Consider the following 12,476-nt stretch of genomic DNA (forward strand, 5'->3'; position numbering starts at 1 on the left):
GCTGAGGGTAGGACTGCTCATAATAATGACTGGAACATAGCGAATGGAATCAAACACATGGAAACCATGCTTGGTGCATTTGATACCATTCCGCTCCAGCCATTACCAAGAGGCCGTCCTCCCCAATCAAAGTGCCAACTGTGCTCCATACACATCTGAGACCTAGGACCATGATCAACCAGAACTAGTTTAAAGAGTTACAGGGTAAATAAAACAAGGATTATTATGTTCAAACAGTCTCTCCCAGGACACAGTAGTCACAGTTCTACATTAGCTACGTACATATAAAAAATTGTCAAAGACTCCAGCCACCCTAGTCATAGACTGTTCTCTCTGCTACCACACGGCAAGCGGTACCGGAGCGCCAAGTCTAGGTCCAAGAGGCTTCTAAACAGCTTCTACCCCCAAGCCAGAAGACTCCTGAACATCTAGTCAAATGGCAACCCAGACTATTTGCATTCCAACCCCCCTCCACACAACTGCCACTCTCTGTTGTCATCTATGCATAGTCACTTTAATTAACTCTACCTACATGTACATACTACCTCAACTAACCAATGCCCCTGCATATTGACTCTGTACCGACACCCCCCTGTATATATTGTTATTTTTAATGCTGCTCTTTAATCACTTGTTACTTTTATCTCTTATCTGTACTTTTTGAAACTGTACTGTTGGTTAGGGGCTCGTATGTAAGCATTTCACTGTAAGGTCTACTGTTGTATTTGGCGCATATGACTAATACAATTTGATTTGATTTATACAGCCCGATGCCTCTGTGCCATAACCCAATACATCTGACCACTGAAGCTTAGTCCCTAGTCCCTGTGGTTTATGTCATAATATCAATTAAGTCATAGGTCAGAGGTGACTCTGGTCTCTCAAAAGCATCTTACACAACACAGATAAAGAGTAGGTAGAGGTAGACAAGAGGGGTGGAGTCCAGGGGTCTTCTCTTGTATAGCCAAAGGTTATGTAATGGTTGAACTGAGTAGTAGCTATGGTTAGGTCAGATGTGGTAACTTGGGTGGAGGTTGAGTAGTGGTTGTAGGTAGGTCAGATGTGGTAACATGGGTGGAGGTTGAGTAATGGTTGTAGGTAGGTCAGATGTGATAACTTGGGTGGAGGCTGAGTAGTGGTTGTAGGTAGGTCAGATATGGTATCATGGGTGGAGGTTGAGTAATGTTTGTAGGTAGGTCAGATGTGGTAACATGGGTGGAGGTTGAGTAATGGTTGTAGGTAGGTCAGATGTGGTAACATGGGTGGAGGTTGAGTAATGGTTGTAGGTAGGTCAGATGTGGTAACTTGGGTGGAGGTTGAGTAATGGTTGTAGGTAGGTCAGATGTGGTAACTTGGGTGGAGGTTGAGTAGTGGTTGTAGGTAGGTCACATGTATCCATTGTGCCTGGTGGCTGCTGGTGAGGGTACACTGGGTGCTGTTCGTGAGCTCACTCTCCCTCCTCCCTCAGTATAGCCGCTTCTCATAACTACAGGAAGACAACACACAGAGACAACTGTCAGGAATACAAGTCAAGCTTAATTGAAACTCATATTACACTACATAAACTAGATTGAGGGTTTTAAGAAATTGGTAGGGCTTTTAAAAAAGTAATGACCTTGATTTTTGGGTCTTCCTGAAAACAAAAAGGGACCAACAGAGAAAATTGCAGTGGGAAAAGAGTTAGAGTTGTGAGCACAGGGAGAATGTACTTACATGGCACAAAAGAATATCTATGATGAGAGCATGAGTCAGAGAAAGAGAGAAGACAGACATTGTGATGTTTTGCTTGCTTCAGTGCTACTGTTTAGCTCAGGGGTAGGAAATTCTATCCACAAATGGTCAGAGTAGGTGCAGGATTCTGCTCCAGCTAAAGCCGTGACACATCCAAAACAATAAATCAACCAATCATAGTCAAAAGTGAATTACTTGCATCTGCTGTTACTGCTTTGGCTGGAGCGAAAGCCTGCACCCACAATGGACCTCGTATGGTATAACTGCCAATCCCCGGTTTAAGTAGCAACTCCTAAACAACATATAGCAAAGGAGATATGGACGCCACTGGTGAGAACAAACACACCCACTCACACACTACCACCCAGGCCAGAAATAAAGATAAAGGACATCGGACACAGAACATGGGACACAAAAGTACAGGTTAGTCGATCACAGAGGAGAGTAAGCACAGGATCTACAACGAATACCACAGGACAGGATGTGTAAACGATGCCAGAGCCAGGCAGGGGCAGACTTACGAGTGGAGCCCGTGTACTCCCCCCTCAACCTGAGCTGACATGGTCCTCTTCTCAAACTTCAGCTCCCCAGAGTACATCATGGACCTGGAATAACATACAACAATACAATTATATCACAACAATGGAACAGAGAGACACAGATCATATCAAAGTGGAATACAATAACACTGTCTAACATCTGTTCAGACTTACCGCAGTATGCAGAGGCTCTTGGCTCCGATGTCTTGGCAGCCATGTTGTATGCCAGCGATGAGGTAGGGGGCAAACTTATGGATAGAACCTTTATCCTGAACCGACCCTGACACACCCTGAGCCACCTTCACCTTGTCCCCCTCACTGTCGAGATAAACACACAATCACAATATCCCTATTACTGCAAATAGACAACACACACACACCTTCTCCTCCTCACACCTCTGGCCTTTGCCCTATTACTGGAAATACACAAGACACACTGTGTCTCTCTCTCTACCTGAAGTAGCGTTTCTGGCTGCTGCTGTTCTTCTCCATGGCGTCCAGGGAGCCCATCCCGCGGTACTTCTTCAGCCGCACGCCATCTGAGAAGAAATACTCCCCCGGGGCCTCTGTGGTTGCTGCGAGCAATGACCCCATCATCACTGAAGGCACAGAAGTCAGAGGTGGAAGGAGGTGAAAGTTAGACCATCGATAGTATGGTGTACATTTTCCTGTTTGTGGGAAAAGGCTAATTATAATGCTCGGTGGGTTCAACCTACACACACACACACACACACACACGCACACACAAATACACACCTGTGGATGCCCCAAGAGCGAGAGCTTTTACCACATGTCCAACGGTCTGGATGCCTCCGTCTGCAATGACGGGCACACCGAAGCGCCTGGCGTACTCTGCCACCTTGTACACTGATGTGCCCTGGGGACGCCCACACGCCATCACTGGCACACAATACAAACATAACACAAAGCAACATGTCAGCAACGTGTCAGCAATTTGACAACAAATAGTTTGTCTTTTTAACTAAACATTTGTACAAACTGTACACTCTCCTCCCTCCTCATTTGCTGTTCCTCCCTGGTCTCTCGTTACCTTCCTGGGTGATGCAGATGGAGCCGCAGCCCATCCCCACCCTCAGAGCGTCCACACCCGCATCGATCAGATTCTTAGCCTGGGCTGCAGTCACCACTACATACACACACACACAGAGAGAGACAGACATGTAAATTGAGAATGGGGAAGAAAGAAAGAAAGAAAATGTGTGAGATTAAAATTAAAGAGACATTGCTAGAGAAGGTAGAGGAGACTCACCGTTTCCTCCCACCACCTGTAGTTCAGGGTATTTCTGTTTGATGTAGTTGATCATGTTGATCTGATAGACAGAGTTCCCCTGGGAGGAGTCCTACATGGTAAACAGACAGGGGTTAGAGAGGAGCGGAACCCAAAGATAAGACAAGTAACCAAAAATACAATATAAACAACTCAACTTCCCCAGACCCACCAGCACTACCACGTCAACCCCAGCCTGCATCAGCAGGTCCAGTCTGCATTTGTCCTCCTCTCTGGTTCCGATGGCCGCTCCACACAGCAGCTGTTTCCTGGAGTCTTTAGAGGCAAGTGGGTAGTCTCGGTTCTTCTTCAAGTCTGTCCTGGCGATTATGGCAACTAGCTCATCACTGTCATTCACTATGGGCAGTTTACCTGAGAGAGACAGAAGTTCCAAACAAAGATTGATCTTTTGCCATGTCCTCTCTAAAGTGTCACTACAGGAAATGTTGTGTCACTACCATACAGTACCTTTCTTGCTGCGCTGCAGGATGTCGTTGGCCTCTTTCAGTGTGACGCCAGCTGGTGCAACCACTAAATCTTCCCTCTTTGTCATAGCCTGCAAGAATCAGCCATTCATGTAAACCTCACAGGAATAGTATTCAATTATACAAGAAATAGACTCATCCAGTTTACAATGTGTTTTGATAGTATATTGTCAATATTGGACGTGTACAAACAAACATGTCATCCCCACACACCTCTTCCAGGGGTCTGTCATGGTCTTTCTCTGAGAGGAAGTCAATGTCTCGGGAGGTGACGATGCCCACCAGCTTGCTGCCCATCTTGCCCGTCTCGGTGACAGGGATGCCAGAGAAGCCGTGGCGGACCTTGGCTTCGAATACGTCTCCCACTGTGTGGCGAGGACTCATCACCACTGGGTCTGTGATGAAACCCTGCTCAAATTTCTGACCACAAATAAATAAACATCATTCAGCGAATGTACATTTGTATTTATTAAAACAGCAAGTTTAAGTGTATTCATGTACTGTTACATTGTCAAATGACGTTGTGACATGAGACTTTATACTGTTGATGTAACGATCTATCAATATACTGTATATCATCATGTTGTCCCACCGCTAGCCACCATCTTACCTTAACCAAGCGGACCTCGTTGGCCTGGAACTCTGGAGTACAGTTATGGTGCATGATCCCGATCCCGCCCATAAGCTATAACAAACAGAGCACTGACCAATCAGGGTTTGCCGAACAATCCAATCAGACTTCAATATGTGTCAACCAGAGTCCATGTATTACAAGACATATTTTATTTTTATTTATGGAAATAGATAAAAACTCATTACCACAATCAAAAATACCACTAGTAAATTAAGTTTTATAACAGATTTGTGGTCTTGTCTTATTGCTGTTGGCTGGCTGAGGAGATGAGGAGTGGCTCTATACTCACAGCCATAGCAATGGCCATGGAGGACTCAGTGACTGTATCCATGGGAGATGAGATGATAGGAGTCTTCAGGGTGATCTTCCTGGTCAGAGCTGAGGTCAGGTCCTAGAAACAGGAAGTAGAGGAGGAAATAGATAATTATCACATTACAGTGATCTTAGAAGAAAAACTTAACTACATAAATAATGACACCCTGTCACCAAATACCTGTGACTAGAAGGAAAGACCAATCTGAACATGCAAAACCTCCTCATTGCCATTAGGTGGCAGCATGGACGTCAGCTGTCCCTGCTCAGTCCTGTATGTACAGTCATGTACAACAGGAGACATACCCTTCTGCCAGTAGAGAACAAACAAGCTAAAATCACCAGCACCTGTAGCCTACTAAAGCAATTACCCCGGGCATGACTCTGACTCTCAGCCATGAGGGACTGGTGTTGCTATTCTCAGTGTTGTTGTGGAGTGAAGTGGTCTGGCTGGCTATGTAACAGCCGAGAGTGCGTGTGTGTGTGTGTGTGTGTGTGTGTGTACAGACGTTATTCAACAGAGAGGAACATAAAGCAGCCTCCTGCTCTCCTCAGGGAGGCAGAGAGGACCACATGAGAGGAGTGGCTGCACACACACACAGGGCTATACTGGGCTGTGTATGTATGGGTACGACATCATATGCCAGAAAACAGCAATGGAGTTGACTAAAGCAGTAGCATGGCTATGATACTGTAGCTTCTGTTGTAATTAGCAAATAAAAGGTTAAGCAAACACACTGGATACTCACCACTTCATCAGAAATAAAGTCTATGAAACCAGGCAGAATCAGGAAATCACTGTAGAGGGGGGAGAGGGACAACAAAAATAAATAACAGAGAGAATATTGTGTGGTCTACGAATACTGACATATCACGTTGTCCTGAAAGGTGGATACACATCATTCTGCCAAACAGTGAGGGAACTGTTGTGTGAACACTTCCCATGCCTTGCGTCCCAGCACCAGTCCCTTGACCCCTGCCCAGCACAGAGTCACATCCCTACACCCTCAACCACTTTGCATATCACACGCTCTCACACAGACTGGAAATAGAGCCTTTTCCTAATCCTCCCACTGTACTATGTGAGGATATGATGTTCTCTCTGTGTAAATCTCCATTAGGACTGATAACACAAGCCTAATATACTCATTCTAATTTGAAAATAAAATATTCCTCTTATGTAAGGCTGCATAATGATGATTATTCTACTGGTCTGGTCTCACCATATCATCACAGCAGTCAATGAATGTTTTTACTCTGTCAGTATCACACTAACACTTATAAGGTCTTACTGAACGAAAGGTCGAAGTGGGTCTCTGCTGAGAGAGGATTTGTTATATCTATGATACATTAGTGTGGTCATTAAGATAATACACCAGCCATATCTGTACATATTCAGCCATCTATGAAATGTTTCAAATTTAGGTGGAGGAGCACATGTCTACTAGTATCAGAACTAGGCCTACTACATATCATACTAATTTGAGTGTCCCGGATGTACTGTATGTTTACTATGCTGATCTATGAGACCAGGCTGAGTCACTCTCTGTCATACACTTTCAATTGGAAACATTTCAAGAATTTCAATCAAGATCATTGGAAATGCTCCTCTCTAAGTCTGGTATGGAATGTATAAAAAAAATCTTACTTGTATGTGAGTCCATCCCCGATAGAGAAGAGTTGCTGAGCCGTCAGTCCATCTTCAGGCACGTACCCTGTCCCTCCACTGATCAGGTAGTCGGCCATGCTGGAACACACACACACACACGCAGTATATATACAGTACATGTGTGTATATATAAACTCAGCAAAAAAAGAAACGTCCTCTCACTGTCAACTGCGTTTATTTTCAGCAAACTTAACATGTGTAAATATTTGTATGATCATAAGATTCAACAACTGACACATAAACTGAACAAGATCCACAGACATGTGACCAACAGAAATGGAATAATGCGACCCTGAACAAAGGAGGGGGGGTCAAAATCAAAAGTAATAGTCAGTATCTGGTGTGGCCACCAGCTGCATTAAGTACTGCAGTGCATCTCCTCCTCATGGACTGCATCAGATTTGCCAGTTCTTGCTGTGAGATGTTACCCCACTCTTCCACCAAGGAACCTGCAAGTTCGCGGACATTTCTGGGGGTAATGGCTCTAGCCCTCACCCTCTGATCCAACAGGTCCCAGACATGCTCAATGGGATTGAGATCTGGGCTCCTCGCTGCCCATGGCAGAACACTGACATTCCTGTCTTGCAGGAAATCACGTACAGAACAAGCAGTATGGCTGGTGGCATTGTCATGCTGGAGGGTCATGTCAGGATGAGCCTGCAATAAGGGTACCACATGAGGGAGAAGGATGTCTTCCATATAACGCACAGCGTTGAGATTGCCTGCAATGACAACAAGCTCAGACCGAGGATGCTGTGACACACCGCCCCAGACCATGACGGACCCTCCACCTCCAAATCGATTTTTCTCCAGAGTACAGGCCTCGTAACGCTCATTCCTTCGACGATAAACGATCTGACCATCACCCCTGATGAGACAAAAGCGTGACTCGTCAGTGAAGAGCACTTTTTGCCAGTCCTGTCTGGTCCAGCGATGGTGGGTTTGTGCCCATAGGCGACGTTGTTGCCGGTGAAGTCTGGTGAGGACCTGCCTTACAACAGGCCTACAAGCCCTCAGTTCAGCCTCTCTCAGCCTATTGCGGACAGTCTGAGCACTGATGCAGGGATTGTGCGTTCCTGGTGTAACTCGGGCAGTTGTTGTTGCCATCCTGTACCTGTCCCGCAGGTGTGATGTTCAGATGTACCGAAGCTGTGCTGGTGTTGTTGTACATGGTCTGCACATGGTCCTGTCTCCCTGTAGCGCTGTCTTATGCGTCTCACAGTACGGACATTGCCATTTATTGCCCTGGTCACATCTGCAGTCCTCATGCCTCCTTGCAGCATGCCTAAGGCACATTCACGCAGATGAGCAGGGACCCTGGGCATCTTTCTTTTGGTGTTTTTCAGTAGAGTCAGTAGAAAGGCCTCTTTAGTGTCCTAAGTTTTCATAACTGTGACCTTAATTGCCTACCGTCTGTAAGCTGTTAGTGTCTTAACGATCGTTCCACAGGTGCATGTTCATTCATTATTTATGGTTCATTGAACAAGCATGGGAAACAGTGTTTAAACCCTTTACAATGAAGATCTGTTAAGTTATTTGTATTTTTACGAATTATCTTTGAAAGACAGGGTCCTGAAAAAGGGACGTTTCTTTTTTTGCTGAGCTTATATATCACACACAGTGAATTCGAGAAGTATTCAGACACCTTGACTTTTTCCGTATTTTGTTACCTAAAATTGATTAAATAGTTTTTTTTCACCTCAATCTACACACAATACCCCATAATGACAAAGCAAAAACATTTTTTTTTTTTTTTACCTTTATTTTACTAGGCAAGTCAGTTAAGAACAAATTCTTATTTTCGATGACGGCCTAGGAACAGTGGGTTAACTGCCTGTTCAGGGGCAGAACGGCAGATTTGCACCTCGTCAGCTCGGGGATTCGAACTTGCAACCTTTTGGTTACTAGTCCAACGCTCTAACCACTAGGCTACCCTGCCGAAATGATTGCCCTTTTTTTTAATGAAATCACATTTACATAAGTATTTACTCAGTACTTTGTTGAAGCACCTTTGGCAGCAATTACAGCCTCGAGTCTTCTTGGGTATGACGCTACAAGTTTGGCACACCTGTATTTGGGGAGTTTCTCCTATTCTTCTCTGCAGGTCCACTCAAGCTCTGTAAGTTTGGATAAGGATTGCCGCTGCACAACTATTTTCAAGTCTCTCCAGATGTTTGATCGGGATCAAGTCTGGGCTCTGGCTGGGCTACTCAAGGACATTCAGACTTGTCCCGAAGCCACTCCTGCGTTGTCTTAGCTGTGTGCTTTGTGTCGTTGTCCTGTTGGAAGGTAAACCTTCGCCCCAGTCAGAGGTCCTGAGCAGGTTTTTCACCACTTTGCTCCTTTCATCTTTCCCTCGATACTGACTAGTCTGCAACTGACACCTCCCTCTGCAACTGGATCCTGGACTTCCTGACGGGCCGCCCCCAGGTGGTGAGGGTAGGTAGCAACACATCTGCCATGCTGATCCTCAACACTGGAGTTCCCCATGGGTGCATGCTCAGTCCCCTCCTGTACTCTCTGTTCACCCACGACTGCATGGCCAGGCACGACTCCAACACCTTCATTAAGTTTGCTGACGACACAACAGAAAAGGCTTCTCAACAGTTTTTACCCACAAGCCATAAGACTCCTGAACAGGTAACCAAATGGTTACCTGGACTATTTGCATTGTGGGCCCCGCCCCCCAAACCCTATTTTACACTGCTGCTCCTCTCTGTTTATCATATATGCATAGTGACTTTAACTATACATTCATGTACATACTATCTCAATTGGCCCGAACAACCAGTGCTCCCGCACATTGGCTAACCGGGCTATCTGCATTGTGTCCCACCACCCGTCAACACTTCCTTTTACGCTACTGCTACTCTCTGTTCATCATATATGCATAGTCACTTTAACCATACCCACATGTACATACTACCTCAATAAGCCTGACTAACCGGTGTCTGTATATAGCCTTGCTACTGTTATTTTCAAATGTCTTTGTACTGTTGTTCTTTTTCTTCACTTACCTACACACACACACACCTTTTTTTCGCACTATTGGTTAGAGCCTGAAAGTAAGAATTTCACTGTAAGGTCTACACCTATTGTATTCAGCGCAAGTGACAAATAAACTTTGATTTGAAAAACATCACCACAGCATGATGCTGCCACCACCATGCTTCACTGTAGGGATGGTGCCAGGCTTCCTTCAGATGTGACGTTTGGCATTCAGACCAAAGAGTTCAATCTTGGTTTCATCAGACCAGAGAACCTTGTTTCTCATGGTCTGAGAGTCCTTTAGGTGTCTTTTGGCAAACTACAAGCGGGCTGTCATGTGCCTTTTACTGAGGAGTGGCTTCCGTCTGGCCACTCTACTATAAAGTCCTGATTGGTGGAGTGCTGCAGAGAGGGTTGAGCTTCTGGAAGGTTCTCCCATCTCCACAGAGGACCTCTGTAGCCCTGTCAGAGTGACCATCGGGTTCTTGGTCACCTCCCTGATTAAGGCCCCTCTCTACCCGATTGCTCAGTTTTTCCGGGCGACCAGCTATATAAAGAGTCTTGGTGGTTCCAAACTTCTTCCATTTAAGAATGATGGAGGTCACTGTGTTCTTGGGCACCAACATTTTTTTGGTACTCCTCCCCAAACAATCAGAAAGGGGATTCATCAGAGAAATTACTTTACCCCAGTCCTCAGCAGTCCAATCCCTGTACCTTTTGCATAATATCAGTCTGTCCCTGATGTTTTTCCTGGAGAGAAGTGGCTTCTTTGCTGCCCTTCTTGACACCAGGCCATCCTCCAAAAGTCTTCACCTCACTGTGCGTGCAGATGCACTCACACCTGCCTGCTGCCATTCCTGAGCAAGCTCTCTACTGGTCGTGCCCCGATCCCGCAGCGGAATCAACTTTAGGAGACGGTCCTGGCGCTTGCTGGACTTTCTTGGGCGCCCTGAAGCCTTCTTCACAGCAATTGATCCGCTCTCCTTGAAGTTCTTGATGATCAGATAAATGGTTGATTTAGGTGCAATCTTACTGGCAGCAATATCCTTGCCTGTGAAGCCCCTTTTGTGTAAAGTAATGACGATGGCACGTGTTTCCTTGCAGGTAACCATGGTTGACAGAGGAAGAACAATGATTCCAAGCACCACCCTCCTTTTGAAGCTTCCAGTCTGTTATTCAAACTCAATCAGCATGACAGAGTGATCTCCAGCCTTGTCCTCGTCAACACTCACTCTAACAAGAGAATCACTGACATGATGTCAGCTGGTCCTTTTGTGGCAGGGCTGAAATGCAGTGGAAATGTTTTGGGGGGATTCAGTTCATTTGCATGGCAAAGAGGGACTTTGCAATTAATTGCAATTCATCTGATCACTCTTCATAACATTCTGGAGTATATGCAAATTGCCATCACACAAACTGAGGCAGCAGACTTTGTGAAAATTTATATTTGTGTCATTATCAAAACTTTTGGCCACGACTGTACTGTACGTAGTTGTCTTTCTACAGCCCTTAATGATATGAATGGATAGGGGATAACATCAAAACAACACTAATTTACCTTCAGTGTGGTTGTTTACCTTTCAATTACATAAATAGCTTGGCTCTGTAATCTGGAAATGTTGATGAACCTACAGACTCTATAACCCTGTCAACGGAAAGTCTTTTACTCTGTGTGACGGTCAAGCAGCAGGTAAGAGGCTTTAGTTACGTCACTGTCTCCTGATAGCAGATAACTGGGATTTATAAAGCTCACTGACAACGTCAATGACAACACCTTGACTGGCAGATGGATGTTTGGTAGTTCATTAATGTAGATGAAAGCCAGTAATTCACTAGGCCAGTGGGGTCTGGCACCTGGGACCGAGCTAGGGCCTAGTTGTTGACTGATGGTTAGAGCAATTGGAGTTTAGATGATGATGAATGGTATAGGCGGACTAGTTTTGTTTGTTACCTGTGTGTGTGCGAGTGTGTGTCTGGCTCACCTTTCAGGTTCGTATCCGGCTTGGATGCGTGTGGCATTGTATCTCTGCGCGGCCGTCTCGTGCCCGTGGCCGTGAGGGTTGGTGTGCGTGTAGGCTCCACGAGGGTTGGAGTTGGGGTGTGTGTGTTCCCCTTCACGGGGCGAGAGGCGCGGCCTGGCAGGCTCAGTGTCACCAACTATACGACGGTAGTCGATCTGGTAGGTGTCTTGCTCAAGCTCACCAAACCGGTCGTAGCCTTGACCCTCCATCTCTGAGAAATCCAGGGCTAAGGCCTCCACGGTCGTCGTCTCTCACACACAGATCTGACTGACCCCTTTCACACACACACACACACAGACCTAACTGACTCCTTTCACACACACACACACACACACACACACACACACAGAGACCTGACTGACTCCTTTCACACACACACACACTCATACACACCACCTGACTTACCTCTCACACACATACACAACCAATGCCTCTGACACACTTGAGGCCTCTATCAAGTCTCACATGCACATTCAATTCCTTACAATTACAATGCCTCATTCACACACACCTGGCATATCACGGACACCTGCACACCCAACGCCACTAGAACAGACTTCCCCAGAGTGTGTTCTTTCTCTAAAACACTGCTTACATGAGTGGTCTGTGTCCATTCACTGCCACAGTCGTTATCAGAAATACACAGACACACTGTATCACAACTGTGTCAATTAAATAGCCCTCCTCTAAATCCTCCTGTCTCTGGGGTGTTCTCCTGTCTCTCTGCAGAGACAGTCTATGGGAGATAAGGCCTAAAAGTGGGAGCTCTGGTGGTCCTGAGACTGATGTACAGAAAGATGGAGAACTAC

The 12,476-nt window shown here is 45.8% G+C and overlaps 1 protein-coding gene across 4 annotated transcripts; it reads right to left on the reverse strand.

Annotated features, from left to right (window-relative positions):
• Nucleotides 1–689: 689 nt before the first annotated feature.
• Nucleotides 690–12,009, reverse strand: LOC112218618 (inosine-5'-monophosphate dehydrogenase 1b). 4 transcript variants are annotated; one of them, XM_024379562.2, is made up of 16 exons: nucleotides 11,629–12,009; nucleotides 6,638–6,736; nucleotides 5,739–5,787; nucleotides 4,967–5,068; nucleotides 4,654–4,728; nucleotides 4,257–4,463; nucleotides 4,027–4,114; nucleotides 3,731–3,930; nucleotides 3,541–3,631; nucleotides 3,322–3,417; nucleotides 3,027–3,170; nucleotides 2,725–2,869; nucleotides 2,445–2,588; nucleotides 2,253–2,336; nucleotides 1,616–1,633; nucleotides 690–1,486 (listed from the first exon to the last, which is right to left on the reverse strand). In XM_024379562.2, the coding sequence occupies exons 1-16, from the start codon at nucleotides 11,874–11,876 to the stop codon at nucleotides 1,465–1,467; spliced, it is 1,812 nt and encodes a 603-aa protein (XP_024235330.1). In that variant the 5' UTR covers nucleotides 11,877–12,009; the 3' UTR covers nucleotides 690–1,464. The 4 variants fall into 4 exon arrangements, with proteins under 4 accessions (XP_024235330.1, XP_024235328.1, XP_024235331.1 ...); XM_024379560.2 differs by lacking the exon at nucleotides 1,616–1,633 and adding an exon at nucleotides 1,714–1,730; XM_024379563.2 differs by lacking the exon at nucleotides 1,616–1,633.
• Nucleotides 12,010–12,476: the final 467 nt, after the last annotated feature.

Source organism: Oncorhynchus tshawytscha, linkage group LG19 (genome assembly GCF_018296145.1).
Source record: "Oncorhynchus tshawytscha isolate Ot180627B linkage group LG19, Otsh_v2.0, whole genome shotgun sequence".
Taxonomy (NCBI): Eukaryota; Metazoa; Chordata; class Actinopteri; order Salmoniformes; family Salmonidae; genus Oncorhynchus; species Oncorhynchus tshawytscha.

Bases quoted from the DNA above. Each gene is read 5' to 3' on its own strand.
- LOC112218618 (XM_024379560.2), bottom strand. From the start codon at position 11,876: ATGGAGGGTCAAGGCTACGACCGGTTTGGTGAGCTTGAGCAAGACACC. The intron at 6,737-11,628 runs GTGAGCCAGACA...TGTGTGTTCCAG, and splicing joins GCCGGATACGAACCTGAAAG to CATGGCCGACTACCTGATCA. The intron at 5,788-6,637 runs GTAAGATTTTTT...CCCCCTCTACAG, and splicing joins GGGGATGGACTCACATACAA to TGATTTCCTGATTCTGCCTG.